Source organism: Chaetodon auriga, chromosome 20 (genome assembly GCF_051107435.1).
Source record: "Chaetodon auriga isolate fChaAug3 chromosome 20, fChaAug3.hap1, whole genome shotgun sequence".
In the NCBI taxonomy this organism is placed as follows: Eukaryota; Metazoa; Chordata; class Actinopteri; order Chaetodontiformes; family Chaetodontidae; genus Chaetodon; species Chaetodon auriga.
In genome coordinates, this window is record NC_135093.1 from 4,387,389 (window position 1) to 4,406,022 (window position 18,634).

Below are 18,634 nucleotides of genomic sequence, written 5' to 3' on the forward strand. Positions count from 1 at the left end.
CTCTCTGATGAAGGAGGGACTCCTGACTTGAACATGTACAAGTTATCTGGTGCGCACAGGACCTCCCCAAAAGTTTTGGCATATAAAAGCCAAGCTAAGTCATTTGTTTAGGCAGTAGGGAGTTTCTGCTAGGGTCTGGATTGGAGTTACGCACAGACCGGACCCTACCGTGTATGAGTGGTGTCTGAGGAGAAAAAGAGGATTCCCCCTTGCCGCAAAGAATCTACATGTCTAATATTTAGACATGTTCAGCTTTGTGGATATTCGGTTAGCGCTGCTGCTCAGCGCAGCAGTGCTTTTGGCCAGAGGTCAAGGCGAGGATGATAGTAAGTATCACTTTCACACATTGATTTGGGTTGTTTTGGGACTGTGGCACCCTCAGGATGTGGAGAGCCCGCAAGGATGCTGAGCAGTTTGCTGGAGCTGATCGTCCTCTGCGGGATAACTGACTCCAGTGGGCAGAGGTTGTGAAAGTTGTGAAACAGTGAGGCTTTTTGATGGGTTTTTGGAGATTTACAGATCTGTTCTTTGTTGTTTCTCAGTGGCGCACAGATACGCGCTCACTGTGCCTCCGCGTGCTGGAGCGCAAACCTGTGGCGAGCAGCTGCGATGTAACAGATGCGCAGTGACAGGACATTGTTTTCAGAGAGAGCTAAGAATGTTCAAAATGACACAGCCTTTAATAAAACTGTTATTATACTGAGTTTGGACACTACTTTTAGAGAACATTTGCATTCAGGTCACAAAAATATGTGCCAAAGTCTGTAGATTCGACCACTTGGATCTGTAATTTTATGATCAACGCATTACAAAATGAGCACACAAAGACTGTTGGGGGGCCAAACGTGATAAAGTGGAGCCCCTTTTGGCTGTTAGATGGTGAAACTTCTGCTCTGAAGCGTCATAAGAATGTCACTCTGAATTAAACAGCTTTTTCATACAGTTAGCGGAAAAATAGACTTGGTTAGCTGAAAAACGCACAATGGAAAAATAGCTCAAGTCTGAGGTAGACAGTAAAAAAGTCTAGACATCAATTAATCATGCAGAGGAGGGTGCGGAGGATCTCGATTAGTGGGACAACAGCGCCTCCCAGTGGTAGATTCTGGAATTGTGCATTCATCCCCCAAACGTCAGTCCTCCCACCTCCAGGGTCCAACCACACATCCAACAGCCTGAAAGGTCATTAGGTCCAGTGTAATTTTCCACTCGCAGTTTCTTAGGAGAAAATCTATTCATTTATCTGGCCCAAATTACTTATACCTCCTCTGGACAGGCGCTAACGTTATACGTCCTCGGTGGCTTTATTCGTGCTCACAAGTCAGTCATCAAACACCATTTTAGCAAATTAAAAACCAGTTTGCTGCATCTTAATGAAACCCCAATGCAGCGCGAATGATACAGACTGAAGAACAGAGCTGAAATAACTTTAAGAAGCAGCTGTAAGGAAAAACAAAACTCCAAAAAAAGATGGCAGCTCATCAGTTTACCATCTGAAAGAACAATATAGGTCTGCATGGGAAAACGAAAAAGAATTTTGACTGAACATTATGCTGTTGAGGCTGGCATCTGATCTAAGCCATCTGGGCACATCTGGTTCCCATATGATGAACGCTGGTGCACATGTACCCAAGACTCAGCTAAATCTTAGCAGCACATTGTACATAATTCGGCTCTTATTTAATGTTACCGAACTCACCGCTGTTTTCTCCTCTCAGGCACATTCGGCAGCTGCACATTAGATGGACAGTTGTACAACGATAAGGATGTATGGAAACCAGAACCCTGCCAGATCTGCGTCTGCGACAGCGGAACCGTCATGTGCGACGAGGTGATCTGTGAGGACACATCCGACTGTGCTGATCCCATCATCCCAGACGGAGAGTGCTGCCCTATCTGCCCAGACGCTGATGGTACTCCACCTTCCTCCTCCTCACCAATTCTGTGGTTAATTAGCTTTATGGCGCCACCTAGTGCCCCTCACCTCATCTCTGACCATCCATGGCTCACTGGCCACACATGGACTTGAGGCCCTAAGCCTGCCTGCTTTCCAGAGGATTTTAATTCAGAAAAGAATCGCTTTGGATTTACCTTTTGTGCATTTCATTTTCAATATGCAGTCTTTTAACGATGGATTACACCTGCTCTGGCGAAGTCCGGCAATGAATATGTAATTTCCCAACATGCCCGCCCTGACTCCCAGCCTGGACCTGCTATAGATTGCTGTGGCTTATTGCTTAGTTTAAACCCAAACACTTAACATTATTTTGTGAATGTCCAAAGCTTTAAATGTGTCTCTCATAAATGTTCAAGAGGTGTTGACAATTTCTTTTTCTCCGTTGGTTCTGTAGGACCCCAGGTTCCAGGAGAGCTTGAGGTATCTTGCCCTTTAACCTTGTCTGATATTGAAACATATGTTTGGACATGCTGGCACAGCCCAGTTTAGTTTGTCCTGCTTGTATTCTAGATGATGCACTTCTTTTTACACTGTGGATGAAACATTGCAGCGTAGCCTAACTCCCTTTTTCCATCTATCCATAGCCAGTAAGGGGAGACACTGGCCCCAAGGGAGACAGGGTAGGTTCCAGCTCTCTTCCACACACCTCACACTGTTCAGGAGAGCTCGTCTGTCCTTCAGTGCAAATGCCACCTGTGTTTTGTTAACATGATAATTGAATATATTTGATACAAGGACAAACTGGCTGCATAGTGTTTAAGCAACTTTGTCTTCATAGATATTATTGAATATGATCATTTTCCATCAGGGACAAGTCAGATGCATTTGTCCCATCAGACACATCAGCATTTCCCTGTTGTGTTGGTTATTGTGTAGTTTTCATAACAAAATCTGTCGCCTCATTCAGTTTCAGTAGTAGCTTTGCTGCACTGCATGTGGTTAATTATGTTTATTTTCCTGAGATTTTCAACAATTACTGTGTCAAAATGTGAAAATGTACACAGTGGTGTTATATGTTTGAGTCCCTACAAACTAATGGAAACACTGGTAAAACTGCTGTGACATATTGTCGCTGGTGACCTTTGATAATGAGGTCACAAGGTCAACAGGTCATCAAAAGTTCAAAGGTCACATTATGCAAATTGGCTTCTAAAATGATTAGGTAATATTAAACAACACGTAATGCAAGAAATGCAGCATGTCTGATTCAAACATCAGCACACTCTGTGTGTGTGTGTGTGTGTGTGTGTGTGTGTGTGTATATGTGTGATGTTACATGATGCACAGTATAACAGCTTCATGTTTGCTATGCAGATTTATCGATATAGATTATGATTTCATAGAAATCACATAGTCTAATCCACCTTGGTTGGCTGTGAGCTCTAATTCCGTCTGCTAGGAAACTTAAAACTGAAGGACCTCGATGAAAACGTGAAATACTGAGCAAAGAATATCACTAACTGATGGTGTCTCACTGACTTTCCTGCAGGGTCTTCCTGGTCCTCCCGGCAATGATGGACTCGATGGACAGCCCGGCCTCCCCGGCCCACCCGGCCCCCCTGGCCCCCCTGGCCTTGGCGGAGTAAGTGTATCCAAGTCGTAACATCCAGGAAGTCTGGGATGAAGTTTAGCAAATGACTCGATTCTGTCTGAAATGAGACACGTAAAAAAAAAAAGACGAGATAGTCCAGGTTAAAGCATCGTTTTCCCTCGAAAGCTCTCTCATTTCTGCATCAGTTGTACTAGTGATTCTTCACTTTGCAAACATTTCATAAGATCAGCAGGCGAGGCTTTGAGATAGAGAGAGGCAGCTAGGCACTGGCAGTGCAGACAGCTCCCTGGACCTCCGGAACACTAATCACAAAGCTGTAGCGTGACTATGAATTGACGCTGTCAACCGAGTCACTGAACTGTGAGACATGTCCTGGATAATAATAGTGTTGTTTCCCCAAAGCTCAGCACCTAATTCTTCATCATCTCCCCTTACAGAACTTCTCTCCTCAAATGAGCTACGTTGACCACTCCAAGTCCAGTGGCCCACCTGTTCCTGGCCCAATGGTACGATGGTTTCCTCTCACCTCTCATGTTGCTCATCTCGCAGACAAATAAAGAGAATCTAATCGCCTTTTTCTCATCTTCATCAACAGGGTCCTATGGGTCCTCGTGGTCCTCCTGGACCCGCTGGCTCCTCTGTAAGTAGTCCCTTATCACTTCCAGTTCAGATTCTCATCCCCAGTCGTTTACTTCACGCGTCTCATATACGACACTGCAGCAAAGATAAATCCATTAAGAGGACGTTGTTTTGATCTCTTGTTCTTGTTGTCCATCAGGGTCCTCAGGGTTTCACCGGCCCCCCTGGTGAGCCCGGCGAGCCTGGAGCATCTGTGAGTATACAACATATTCTACTAAATAAATGTCTCTCTTGGCTTGTCTGGGGGAAAATATGTCAGCTGTGTCCACAGTTAAGACGCTGTTTTCAGTCCTCATCAGCCCCAATGAGTTTGACTAAGAAAAGCCACAATATTGATTCCACTCAATCAATAAGATGCAGCTTATTCTGTATTATTGATACTTCCTTTTAACATATTACTTCCTGTACTCTGTGCTTCACTTCCTGTTATAGTCACCGACCCACTGACACACATCTGCACACACCTGTGATAAATACCCCCTCACCCCCTTTAACGACACAGTGAATATTCACAGATATTTGCTGCAGATAGTCAGCGTTCAGTTGGAGCTAACGCAGCCATTTATTGTGTTTTTTAGGGTCCCATGGGTTCTCGTGGTCCCGCTGGCCCCCCTGGAAAGAACGGAGATGATGTAAGTGATTTATTGATTATTGGCACCATCATGTGTAACTAAGGAGAGACACAGCTTTAACTGATGATCCTAACACTGAACAGATTTAAACTAATGATTATATTTCCATCTCTTGTCCATGTTAATCCTTCTGATGTTTGTCTGCGTGACGTATTCCAACTCATTTACTGTAGTTGCTTAGTGGCGATATTTCCACACCGATCAGCACATGCTGACCTCCTCTCTGCGTGTCTCTGACAGGGTGAGCCCGGCAAATCTGGTCGCCCCGGTGAGCGTGGAGCTGCTGGCCCTCAGGTGAGCGATGCCCACTGATGGCAAAGATCAGGAGACGGTTCTACTTCCTGGTTACTCTTCCTCTGTAGATGCAGTAAAAGCAAATATTATCACACATGAACTTGAACGTTATTGACATGTCTCTTGTTTTCCTCCTCAGGGAGCTCGTGGATTCCCCGGAACCCCTGGACTCCCCGGCATCAAGGGACACAGAGTGAGTTTTGGAGGAGCGCTGAGTACCAAAATCACCATTTTCAGCTGCTGTGATGTCGTATTAACTGGTGATGTTGTGCACAGGGTTTCAACGGTCTGGATGGAGCTAAGGGAGATGCTGGACCAGCTGGCCCTAAGGTAGGACAGCAGGATGTGCAACTGCTCACCAAAGCAGGGATATCATCGCAGACTCGATTTTAGTTTGAATCACAGCCATTCCAGTGCAAATGTCTTAGAGCTCATTCTTCCCCCTTGTATTTGTCTACAGGGAGAGCCTGGTGCCTCTGGTGAGAACGGTGTCCCCGGTGCTATGGTACGTTTCTGACTCTGCTCTTAAGTTGTAATTATTATACATGTGTGCGTGTGAAATGTGCTAGCATTGCGAGGCTGACAGGATTGTTCTTTTGTAGGGTGCTCGCGGTCTTCCTGGTGAGAGAGGCCGCCCCGGACCTCCTGGCCCCGCTGTAAGCTCTGCCATTCAAATCTAAATGTTTACAGCTGTTAATAATGCTTGAGTCCAATCCTGCAAAAAGCACTTTGATCTGATCTCCTCCTCCTCTGCAGGGTGCTCGTGGTAATGATGGCAACACTGGCCCTGGTGGACCCCCTGTAAGTATTAATTTGCCTTGATTCTACTTGGAAGGTTAGATGAGCTTATATCAGCCATGTAAAATTGTGTTATGCCATTTTACATGATGCTGAATTGAAGGGTTTGATGCTCCGCTCTTTTACTAGCATTCCCTCCATTTTATGGTTGTCTTCGTGGATGTTTGCTAACATCGTGTCTTTATTCTTCAGGGAACTACTGGACCTGCTGGTCCCCCTGGATTCCCCGGTGGTGCCGGCGCTAAGGTAAGCTTTCCAAGGCGTTTTTCATATCCAATAAAATGACCATAAGAATAGGCTGTATAGTAGGCCTTGCTAGGTTTGTCATCCTTAGGTTATGTGTAGCAGTACCACTCTGACACTAGATGCTTTGTTAACTCTAATTAGCCAATCACCTCCTTTGTTATCCACCTGACTTCTGCTGTCTCAGTATCTCTGGTTTGGTGTGTTAATAGGAAGACTGTGGACACTGTGGACATGATAGTATCTGCAGGATTAGCATTAGTGGGCAAACTTCTCAATGCTAACTCCACATGTAACAGATGAATTATGCTCTCTACTCTGCACAGTCAACCGTTAGCCAGCATGGCCTAATACTGTGTACCCCAGGTGAACACTGCAGCCACCAGATGGCATCATTAGACCTCTAATGACGCCTTACCTGTTGCCATCAGAACAGGGAAGGGTTTATTAGAATAACCTGTAACTTTCACCTATTATGAGGTCACACAAACCTGGATATTTTAGGAACCAAGAGGAAGCAAGTGCAAAACTAGGCTAGGACAGCAGCACAATCAAACTGTCTGAAATTACTCTCTGGACACAGAATGTAAGATTAGTGTGGTGACTGATTTTACTCTATTTACACTCTTTATTTGAAGTTGCAAAGATATTTGTTTATGATTTGTCATGTATTTTTGAGTGGGTAAGATTATATATCTGAGACACCGTTGCTTTGCTTCACAGGGAGAGACTGGTGCTCAGGGAGGCCGTGGAAATGAGGGACCCCAGGGAGCCCGTGGTGAGCCTGGTAACCCAGGACCTGCTGGACCCGCTGGACCTGCTGTGAGTCGATATTGGACTTTCCTTTGGGCATTCTATTACACAGTGTCACGTGGCAAGGAAAAAGAGAAATCCTAAATGCAATTTCATCATTTTCAACATTTTATTTCCTTCTTCTGTCATCAGGGTGCCCCCGGAAGTGATGGTTCTCCTGGTGCTAAGGGATCTCCTGTAAGTATCAAACGCATTGATCATGTTTATTCCACTTGAATCCTGCACATCAAGTGTTCTGACACCCAGACTCTTTCCCATAGGGCGCTGCTGGTATTGCTGGTGCTCCTGGTTTCCCTGGAGCTCGTGGTCCTGCTGGAGCTCAGGGAGCTATTGGTGCTCCTGGTCCCAAGGGTAACAATGTGAGTAGACTATTTATTGTGTGAACTTTGAGACTTGGTATCAGCACATATTGTTTGTCAGTGTTACAGAGATCCAGGATCACTTGACAGCCTAAATAAAATGTGTTTATTTCTGCCAACAGGGAGACCCCGGTCCCTCTGGCCCTAAGGGAGAGCCTGGTGCAAAGGGAGAGTCTGTAAGTTTCAAAATACCATAGTAATGCATACTAAACACTTTGCCTTTAGTTCACCTGTGTGATTTTAGGAAATAATGCTTTTCTAACAACCTTGCTTTCTTTTCCAGGGCCCCGCTGGAGTTCAGGGACTTGCTGGCCCCTCTGGTGAGGAGGGAAAGAGAGGACCCCGTGGAGAGCCCGGTGGTGCTGGACCCCGTGGACCCCCTGGAGAGCGTGTATGTTACCCCCTCTTTCTCTCAGAGAGTGTCGTTGCCCTCAAGCAGGATTTGACCAGGAGAACAAAGTTCTTAATCATGGGCCACAATTATCCATTTCACACTGTATTAAAGTAACCAGTACGGCCCCAGTGTCACTCTTATTCTGCACATTTAAAGTACATTAAATTCCCAGGGGGATTCACCCCTGCAGTATGAGCGTTTTCACCACAGTTACTGACATGGTCGGTGTGCCTGTTCTTCCATTAGGGTGCCCCTGGTGCTCGTGGTTTCCCTGGTGCTGATGGAGCTGCTGGTGGCAAGGTGAGTTAGTGGATCTACCCAGTGATTCCTGAAGCAGGTCAGGAAGATTTGTCAAACTCTGTTTCTAAGTTACTGAATCCTAAAAGCATTCAAACCTAGATAAAACCAATTTGCCTGATTTTGCTCTGGGCATCGCGGTAACATCAGAAAGCTTTTACAGCCGTTAGCAAAGCTTCATTCTGATGTTGAGGGAGTCAGTTTAGGTCATAACTGTCACTCACTATCACGACTTACAGAGATTGCTCTTGATTTCTCTTTACCTGTATAATAGGGAGCCCCCGGTGAGCGTGGTGCCCCTGGCGCAGTGGGAGCTCAGGGAGCCACTGGTGAGTCTGGAAGCCCCGGTGCTCCTGGCGCACCTGGATCCAAGGTGAGTTCTGCAACATAAGAAGAAGCTCTTCTTAATCTTCTGGCTAAACATACATACAGCATTGTGGAATACACTCAATATATGACTTCTATCTGTTGTTTGTCTTCATCCTCACTGACTCTTTGTCATACGTGGCCTTCCCTCCATAGGGTGTGACTGGTAGCCCCGGAAGCCCTGGCCCTGATGGCAAAGTTGGACCTGCTGTAAGTTCTGACCCATGAATAGTTTCCAATAGCAATGACTCGCTCGCACCGCAGCTGCAAACAATCCATTTAATCCTGATAGGAGGTTCTTTTTCAATATTCTCCTGTCCTCTGACGATTTTTAGGGTGCCCAAGGACAAGATGGACGCCCTGGACCTCCTGGCCCCGCTGGAGCCAGAGGACAGCCTGGAGTCATGGGATTCCCTGGACCCAAGGGAGCCGCTGTAAGTGAACTGCCCCCCTCTGTGGAGCTAGTTTATTTGCCCTTCTGTGAATCTTATACATGCTACGTAGCTGTACAAAATCCCTCAACATGAGATCAGCAACAACTCAGTAACACCTGCTTTACTGTTCACATAATATTTTTCAGCCCATAGGAGTCAAACCTAATACGAATACTGATGCAAGTGTGGCCTTTGTTCATTTTAACAGGGTGATGGTGGTAAGCCTGGTGAGAGAGGCGGTGCTGGTGCTGCTGGTGCCGTTGTAAGTATTTTCAAACTGTACAAATCAAACTCCACCAGTGAAAAAGATGTTTTCTATCAAAAACCAAAGGGCAGAAAGAGCAGAAAAACAGCTGATAATTGGTTTGGGTAATGTTTTTCTCCACAGGGTGCTCCTGGTAAAGATGGTGATGTTGGTGCTCCTGGACCCTCTGGCCCTGCTGTATGTATCTCCCCTGTCCGCAGTAACCATGTGATGTGATCAATATTGCCATCAGTATTTAGAGGCTGCAAGGTTTCTCATCATTTGCTTTGCCTCCTTGTATTCAGGGACCTGCTGGAGAGAAGGGAGAGCAGGGACCTGCTGGTCCTCCTGGATTCCAGGTAGGTTTTGAGAGTCTTAGCATCCTGTGTGCTGTCTTTTGTTTTTGTTCATACACTTCTGAGATTTCCCACTTGTTAACTCTAAAATCTTCACCTTTCTTCCTTGTGCAGGGACTTCCCGGACCCCAAGGTGCTACTGGTGAGACTGGCAAGCCTGGTGAGCAGGTAAGGATTGCAGGGAATCGTGAACGCCCAAATGTTAACTTGTTTCTGCACCATGCGACGTGTGTTTAGTTTGAGTAGCTGTTCACACATCTTACAGCACCTATGAAGTCATGTATTTTGAAGTCTCAGGATTTCAATGCTCTTATCATCTGCTCTTCATGACAACCCTCTCCCCTCTCCCTCATTTGTTCAGGGTGCTCCTGGTGAGGCTGGACCCCCCGGCCCATCTGGACCAAGAGTGAGTATCCCCTGAATTTCAGAAGCAACGCGTTTCCCTCCTCCACGGTGAAACATGGCTCATCCGGTCTTTAGCTGGACTTGGTTGTGACCTGTTGGTTGTCCCTTCTCTCCTTTAGGGCGACAGAGGATTCCCTGGTGAGCGCGGTGCCAATGGCGTCGGTGGCCCAACTGGACCCCGTGGTGCCCCTGGCCCCGCTGGTAACGATGGACCCAAGGTGGGTGAAAAAAACACTGATCCTGCTGTTAAAATGTCTTTTTGTTGAATATTAAATCTCAAATTTCTGTCTACTCCCAACATGAATGCATAGTGTTCATAGATAAACATCAGCAAGTACCAATATATAACAGACAAATAAATATTCATCCAGGACCAGAAAGAGCAATCCTTTCATACAAAGAAAGAGAGCGTTTCTCGACACAGTAAGAATACACAATAAATGGATTAATCCTTTTTTTAGTCATCCAGTGTGATAGTACTGTATAAAAAGTCCACATCCACTGATGCATTCACAGTGCATTAGGATATTTAACGCTTCTCATATCTGTTGACAGCTGAGACGGTCAGAAACACAAATTTGAAGCCTGTGACATCCATCCATTTACATTTACAGGACAGGTTTATTGTTATTTACCCCAGACTGTATTGAAATGTTGCTTTCAATCATGAAAGTTTTAGCTTTGCTTTTGAGTAAGCATCCAGTCTGCTGCAGTGTCTCACTGGGACTAAGCACGGCTTCGTGGTGAGGCCTTTAAGAACATCACAAAACAATGTTATTTCACTTTCCATCATGGATGTCGAGAAAAAAAACAACTGACTGAAAGCACAGTTTGTGTTAAAACACTGCCAAATTATTATTATTATTATTATTATCATTATCATTATCATCCTTTAGTTTTGTCCACTATGTATTGCAAATTTCACTGTTTTCTTGAGTATTTCCAATATTAATGTGTAGCTTCTGTTTGTGTGTGTGTGTGTAGGGAGAGCCTGGTGCTGCTGGTGCCCCCGGTGGTCAGGGATCCCCTGGTATGCAGGGAATGCCCGGTGAGCGTGGAGCTTCTGGTCTCCCCGGTGTCAAGGGAGAGAGAGTAAGTATCATACCTGTCCAGCTTGTCTCTCTAAAACTGATATTTGAATTAAATTCTGCTTCACTGGCGTGACCTCAATTAAGCACAGTTGCAAGCATCATTATTGGTCTTTATTATAGGGCTAACAGGAAAGAAAACAACTCTCTGTGTTAAATTAAGACTTAATTTCTTTCATTTACATTCAATTTTGCAAGTATTTAATGTTTTTTTTTTGTGGTTTTCATTACCCAAGAAAGGGCTTTTTATGGGCCAACAGATGCCACACTGCTTTTTCTGAGCTTACTAGCAAGAATCAAACATATCTTAAATGTGCAAAGATTATGAGACAGGAAGGGAGACCATAGTGGTGAAGCATGTATGGAGATTTCTGAGGAAAAACCAGATCAGCCAATATTAAGTCGTGACATATTTGGGTTCTTGTAACTATGTGAGGAAACTTTAATATCATCACAAGTGATCTTAATAAACTTTCTCTCTTCAGGGAGACGCTGGAGTCAAGGGAGGCGATGGTGCCGTGGGCAAGGATGGCGTTCGTGGTATGACTGGTGCTATTGGAGTCCCTGGACCTCCTGGTGCTCAGGGTGAGAAGGTAAGACCAGACACAACTTTGGTTTTAACCCACAAATATCAACAATCCAGGTTCATGATCTTTGCTGGATTCACCCCCTGACGACGTCTTTATTCATAATGCAGGGTCTGTTTTTTTTAAATGTTCCTCTACTCTACATGATCATTTCAAATTAGTATGATAGTAGGAAACAAGCAAATGTGTCCAGAATTCAGTTCAGTTCTATTTTACCTCATTTTTCATGTTTGGAAATTGTCTTAAATTCTGTTTCTGCGGTACGATTCTTCGGTCATGAAATAAGTGTTTCGGACTGACCTCCTGTCCTTCTCCTTCACCTCTGGTTTTAGGGTGAGCCCGGCGCTGTTGGAGTTGCTGGACCCACTGGCCCCCGTGGTGCCCCTGTAAGTTCTTCTCCAGACACTCCAGACACACCTGATTGAAGACCAGAAAACAAACAGATATACTGTTTTACTGGATTTGTAGCCACATGCAGAATATCATGACATTTATGTAAATTTATGTCTGAATGACCCTAAAGCTTCTCACTTCATCACTTTAACAGGGTGAGCGCGGAGAGGCTGGACCTGCTGGACCCGCTGGATTCGCTGGACCTCCTGTAAGAATCCGACACGTTTCAGACCAGAGCTGATCTTCTTCTACAAATTCAGGTGATTTCTATTATGTTACAATACAGCATGTGTTGAGCTGTTCTCTCTCTTTCCCCCCAACCCTCAGGGTGCTGATGGTCAGCCTGGTGCCAAGGGAGAGAGTGGTGACACTGGACCCAAGGGAGATGCTGGTGCTCCTGGACCATCTGGACCTGTCGGAGCTGCTGGACCTCAGGTAAGTCCACATGTCATAAAACACTCCCATGCATCTTTACTTTGACTACAATATAACTGCTAAGTTCAGTTTTTTTGACAATTATAAAATTATGCTTCTTCACTTCCTCTTTCTTGTCTAACAGGGACCATCTGGTCCTCCTGGACCCAAAGGTGCTCGTGGTGGTGCTGGACCTCCTGTGAGTATCCCATTTTTTTTTAGATTTTGTAGAATTAGATGACAGTGATGGTGATATCAGGGCTGCTGCTTGAAGTTGCATGAAGTGTCATCTCTTTTGTCTCTTTGTGTGTGTAGGGTGCTACTGGTTTCCCTGGACCTGCTGGCAGAGTTGGACCCCCTGGCCCTGCTGTAAGTTACACCTAGTCCACATAACCAGCAGCAATAAACAACATAGTTTAGTCTTTAGTCCATTTGTATGTTACCATCATGACCTTCAGCAGAGTTGAATTGAATGACTTGAACCCTCTGCATGTGTCCAGGGAGCTTCTGGACCCCCTGGCCCCGGTGGACCTGTTGGCAAAGATGGAGCAAGGGGAGGACGTGGTGAGACCGGTCCTGCTGGTCGCCCTGGTGAGGCTGGTGCTGCTGGAGCCCCAGGACCTTCTGGAGAGAAGGGATCCCCTGGTGCCGATGGTGCCCCTGTGAGTCCCCCTCCATAATCCTGCAGTACTTCTTGACTGCCTAAAACGTACAACAGTGACATGTTTTCTGTATGTGCTTGCTAACTGGCTGCTGTGTCCTTCTCTGCAGGGTGCTTCTGGTATCCCCGGACCCCAAGGTATTGCTGGACAGCGTGGTATTGTAGGTCTCCCCGGACAGCGTGGAGAGCGCGGTTTCTCTGGTCTGCCTGGACCATCTGTGAGTATTGACCATGTCCAGAGCGCTTTCTGCTAAAATAAGATGAAGCTAAAGAGGCCAAATTCCAAGCACGCATAGAATATTGGTTGTATTTTTTTTAAATAAAACATTTAGTGTTTCCTATCCATTGGCGCAGGAGAGCACTGCACGTCTGTACGCATGAAAACAGAATCTGTTTCTCATCATTTCGTACCACAGGGCTCCTGTATATCATTTACTCAGAGCTTCCATCAGCATGCAGTGAACTGACCTCTCTTCTTTTTTCCTCAGGGTGAGCCTGGAAAGCAGGGACCTTCTGGACCCGTTGGTGAGCGTGGACCTCCCGGACCCGCTGGACCCCCCGGACTGTCCGGTGCTACCGGAGAGGCTGGTCGTGAGGTATGAGGCCTCAACCTGCTGTACAATCCACTCACTCTGAATCAGAGAGCACTTATTAGGGTCTCACATGCTGCACCTACAAATTCACCCATATTCATCATTCATTGGTTAATGATGCGTTTTACCACATTTTGGTTCACCATAGCACTGCTTCCCTAGCATGTAGCTAACCACTGAACATTATGACGATCACCACCATTGCTGCTCCTCCACAGGGATCTGCTGGTCATGATGGTGCCCCTGGTCGCGATGGAGCTCCTGGCCCCAAGGTAACCCTCCTCCTCTGGATTAATTTTATTAATTTGTCAAGCCTCAAATAATATGTAAACACAAAACCTTCTGCTATGTTTTGCCAGACCATTTAATCTTTAATCCTGCATAGCTCCCCAATAGCAATGCAAATTTAGCCTTAGCTATCTAGCATTGTTTCACTGGGGATTTCCTCCTCCTCCTATAGGGAGACCGTGGTGAGGCTGGTATGCCCGGAGCCCCCGGACCCCCTGGTGCTCCTGGAGCCCCTGGAGCTGTCGGCCCCTCTGGCAAATCTGGTGACCGTGGAGAGAGTGTAAGCCCGCCTCCTTCTTATCTTGAGCCTGGTGAAAAATGGGATTAAATCAGGTAACTCCCTGTCCAGATATCTTTTGATTTTATTGTGATCTGATTTCCTTTTAGGGTGCTGCTGGCCCTGCTGGCCCCGCTGGCCCCGCTGGTGTCCGTGGTCCTGCTGTACGTTCATCATGACATAATATGCATCAGTAACACATATAAACATAATACCTTTCGAGAAGTGGTTCTGGTCTTGTGTTGACTGGCTATGAGACGGCATGTTGACGTGTTGCTTTCCTTCAGGGCCCTGCTGGTGCAAAGGGAGATAGAGGAGAGGCTGGTGAGGCTGGAGACAGAGGCCACAAGGGACACAGAGGATTCACTGGCATGCAGGGTCTGCCCGGACCTGCTGTAAGTAACTGTTTCAAAGTGGTAGAGAAACGAGCAAAAGTTTGGAGATTACTGCATGAAACCATCTCAACATCACTGTCTTATTTTAACTTTATTTCTTAAATGGTATGTGATATTCACATCTTATTGTGCCTCTAGGGAGGTGCTGGAGAGAGAGGACCCGCTGGTGCCTCCGGACCTGCTGGACCTAGAGTAAGTACATCAGTTTTACAATAAGTTACACAAAAAAATCAATTCTCTACCAGTCAAGTACTTACAAAGTTTGATTTTAATCTTCAGCAGCCTTTTTCATTGACTCAGAAAACATGTTCGAAAAGCTCAGATGTGTGTGTGCAATATTCGAAAATGTGGCAAAAAATAGTACAAAAACATCAATATCAAAAGTGTTGCACATGTTCAGCTGGACTACATGTTATAATAACAAGTTTTACACATGCCTATAATAGAAAATGAGAAGTAAAATGACAAGCTGAGCTGTTATGAATTGTTGATTTCTCTCATTAAGTGAGCATGTGGCTTTCGCTCCATAGGGACCTGCTGGATCTTCTGGTGCCCCTGGTAAGGATGGCATGAACGGTCTGCCTGGACCCATTGGACCCCCTGGACCTCGTGGTCGTAATGGAGAGATGGGCCCTGCTGTAAGTTGCATGATGACCTTTGCTTTAAGCAAATACCTCATTCACTTCAAATGTGTCTGCAGACTGTAAATATCTGGTGTCTCCAAACAGGGTCCTCCCGGACCTCCTGGACCTGCTGGTCCCCCTGGACCTCCCGGCGGTGGATTCGACTTCATCAGCCAGCCTATTCAGGAGAAGGCCCCCGATCCCTTCCGTGGTGGCCACTACCGCGCCGACGACCCCAACGTCATGCGCGATCGCGATATGGAGGTTGACACCACCCTCAAGACCCTGACCCAGAAGGTCGAGAAGATCCGCAGCCCCGACGGTACCCAGAAGAGCCCTGCCCGCATGTGCCGTGACCTGAGGATGTGCCACCCTGAGTGGAAGAGCGGTGGGTGCAGATCTGAGCCCTGATGCAGCTCCGAGATCAAGTATAAGATGAGTATGAGCTGAGACTCAAACTGTTTTATGTTCCTCTGCTGCAGGCATGTACTGGATTGACCCCAACCAGGGATCTCCTCTGGATGCCATCAAGGTCCACTGCAACATGGAGACTGGTGAGACTTGCATCTCCCCCAGAGATTCCAGCGTCCCCATGAAGAACTGGTACCTCAGCAAGAACATCAGAGAGAAGAAGCACGTCTGGTTCAGCGAGTCCATGACCGGTGGATTCCAGGTAAGAACTCTTAAAACAGTTTCCTGCAGGGACTAAAATCACCCACATGAATCGACAGATTGTAGAAAATGCACTTTTAAGTCAGTGACAGTCCGGCCAATGAACCCTTCTCCCCTCTCCACCTCACAGTTCCAGTATGGCAGCGATGGAGCTGATTCCGAGGACGTCAGCATCCAGATGACCTTCATGCGCCTGATGTCCAACCAGGCCTCTCAGAACATCACATACCACTGCAAGAACAGCATCGCCTACATGGACTCCGCCACCGGCAACCTGAAGAAGGCCCTGCTTCTCCAGGGCTCCAACGACGTCGAGATCAGAGCCGAGGGCAACAGCCGCTTCACATACAGCGTCAGCGAGGATGGCTGCACGGTGAGTCGCGGAGCTTGAATTTCTAGACATTTCTAATGGACAGAAAAGCATCCTTTAGAGAAGCAAAGTTTTGATCCTTGTGCGCAGTTAAAGGACTCAATATCTCCAGCAATATCTGATGTTCTCTTCTCTTCATTGCTCTCCACAGTCACACACTGGCACATGGGGCAAGACAGTCATCGACTACAAGACATCAAAAACATCCCGCCTGCCCATCATTGACATTGCTCCTATGGATGTTGGTGCACCTGATCAGGAGTTTGGCGTCCAAGTTGGCCCCGTCTGCTTCTTGTAAAAATGAAAGAAATATGGACATGACATTGTTGTTTTTTTTCTAGCAGTCATCTCTAAATCCTTTTTCTATGCATTCAAAACCCATTTGGCTGCCATTGGTCCACATGCTTAAAACCACTCTACTGAAGACGGTGTTTATGTTTTTCCAATCATGAGAAGTTTTTGGGACTGCTACTTCAACCAAAACCAACCACAAGGACACTTTAAAAAGAATCTTTTGTTTCCACTGGCAACAAGAAAATAATATATACTTGTGTAAAATTTCCCCCTGGAGATTGAGAAAAAAAAAGAAAGATCCACACACGCAATGAAACACAGGTGACTTTTGCCATTTTCTACCGCTGCGGAAGGACATTGAAAACAACAAATGATATGTACCATTTTCCTGGTGTTAAATAAATTGTAAAAAGTGTGAAGTGTCTTCTTGTTCTAAATTCACGAAAAGAAAAACACCTGAACGTTGCTCCGACGAAGCAAAGACCAGCAAACGAGCAAGAGAGAAAAAGCTCACCTTCATGGCAATATGTAGATGGCTACCTCATAACAAGAAGTCACAACCAGTTTTTTTTCTTCAACGAAAAGGGTTTATTTTACACGAGTCTATTGTGGGGAAATCAAAAACAGTCAATGGTGCTATTACCATTTCAATGAGGTCCAGTTATTGGTGTTTGATGGTGAAACTCTCACTGTCATACTGTAATTGTTGCCACTAATGCCTGCAGAACCTTTGGTGCTACTAAATTGACTCATTGTCTTGTTGTCTATGCAGTGCAATTGTTTTCTTCTTAAGTGTTGGTTTGATAAAAGAGGTCCTCAGAGAAGGTGATCACTGCAGATGTAATGCATGCAATCATGTCTTTGTAGATAAAAGCAAGTGACTCTGGTTCAGTATCATTTCCCTGCCCGTGTGTTCAGTGTTCATCCTTCTGTCTGTTTACCCCTGTGGAAAACTCCTCTTCACTAAAAACAAAAAACAGCACACATCTCCCACCCCGTTGTTTATGTTGTTTGTTGATGTCTTTCGCGAAGGGTTTCTTAAAAAAGAATTTGAAGCAGACCCACTTTCATGGTTTAAAAGAGAGATTCTGTACTTATTTTGTACATGTATAATAAATTGAGATGTTTTTAATTATTTTGGGTGCTGAAATAAAGCATGTGAAGTGGTCTACTCAGTGGCGGAGTTTTCACTGTCCTCTTTTGCAACTGTTGTGAAACTGAAATCAGGTGTTAGGATTTGGACTGTAAGCTGCATGTCACATTTCGAGAGACCCCAGGAGATCATTGGTGCTCTGGTACTGAAATCCAGTTAGAGAAGGTTCAGGAATCAACTGTTCCACAACAGTTGCACTGAGTACATTTCTGTTCAAGCAGCAGTGAAAACAAGGCCAATGTCAAATATTCAAACCTGGCTTTTCTTCATCGGTACACACACAGTTGCAGCTTTTCCTCACATCTGCCTCCAGATTCCTTTAGAAATCTGAGGGAAAACAGTGTAAAAACGCAGCCGACAGCGAAAAAACAAATGTTAATGACACGTGCAGCTTTTACACTTTTCATAGTCCTCTTGTTTTTATCACCACGATCGCTTGAAAACAGGGAGATTTGCATGAGAAGGAAGTCTGAACAAACGGGAGGAGATGTGTGTCTGACCCCCAAAAAAACCCCAACGATGCACCAGCGACCCCTTCTGGACTTGTGGTGCAACAGCCGCTGCTTTAAAACAAAGTTCAACACTGAATCAAACAGGATCCAAAGCGCTCTTGAAACCTTCAGGTTCAACGCTGCACAACAGAAAACGATCAAGATGTCACTCGCTGAGAAAAGATGGAGCCATTATTCTTTTACATCAAAACAAAGACAGCTGATGCCTTTGACTTTGACTCCCTCAGTTGTTTTACCTGCTGAATCTCTGAAGTCGCCTGCAGCAGATGCGACTCTGCAAGGCCAGATTTGCACACGGTGGAATTCCCAGCCGAGTCCAGCAAACGTCTGCCTGTGGACAGCGTCTGCCTGATGTGCATCCTCCTCTTCTGGAAGAATGAACTGTGCAGATTGCTCAAGCTGCCGGGCATCTCTGAAGCTGCAGCAGACGTGAGTGTGTTCCCCTTTTACTTCACTTAAAAGGAAAAAATGCATGCAAAGGTGTGGACAGGAGGAATGGTTTCAGTGTCCATGAGGGCACAGATGTGAAAAGCT

At 45.8% G+C, this 18,634-nt stretch overlaps 1 protein-coding gene across 1 annotated transcript; it reads left to right on the top strand.

Moving 5' to 3' along the window:
* Window positions 1–127: 127 nt before the first annotated feature.
* Window positions 128–17,529, top strand: col1a1b (collagen, type I, alpha 1b). The gene is made up of 51 exons (XM_076759994.1): window positions 128–326; window positions 1,716–1,910; window positions 2,349–2,374; window positions 2,539–2,574; window positions 3,444–3,536; window positions 3,944–4,012; window positions 4,102–4,146; window positions 4,285–4,338; window positions 4,724–4,777; window positions 5,018–5,071; window positions 5,211–5,264; window positions 5,348–5,401; window positions 5,532–5,576; window positions 5,674–5,727; window positions 5,828–5,872; window positions 6,062–6,115; window positions 6,836–6,934; window positions 7,058–7,102; window positions 7,186–7,284; window positions 7,407–7,460; window positions 7,568–7,675; window positions 7,925–7,978; window positions 8,250–8,348; window positions 8,498–8,551; window positions 8,677–8,775; window positions 8,984–9,037; window positions 9,164–9,217; window positions 9,325–9,378; window positions 9,490–9,543; window positions 9,737–9,781; window positions 9,900–9,998; window positions 10,765–10,872; window positions 11,354–11,461; window positions 11,788–11,841; window positions 12,003–12,056; window positions 12,176–12,283; window positions 12,408–12,461; window positions 12,578–12,631; window positions 12,763–12,924; window positions 13,034–13,141; window positions 13,412–13,519; window positions 13,735–13,788; window positions 13,977–14,084; window positions 14,192–14,245; window positions 14,369–14,476; window positions 14,615–14,668; window positions 15,007–15,114; window positions 15,205–15,487; window positions 15,582–15,772; window positions 15,902–16,144; window positions 16,293–17,529. The coding sequence occupies exons 1-51, from the start codon at window positions 245–247 to the stop codon at window positions 16,437–16,439; spliced, it is 4,353 nt and encodes a 1,450-aa protein (XP_076616109.1). The 5' UTR covers window positions 128–244; the 3' UTR covers window positions 16,440–17,529.
* Window positions 17,530–18,634: the final 1,105 nt, after the last annotated feature.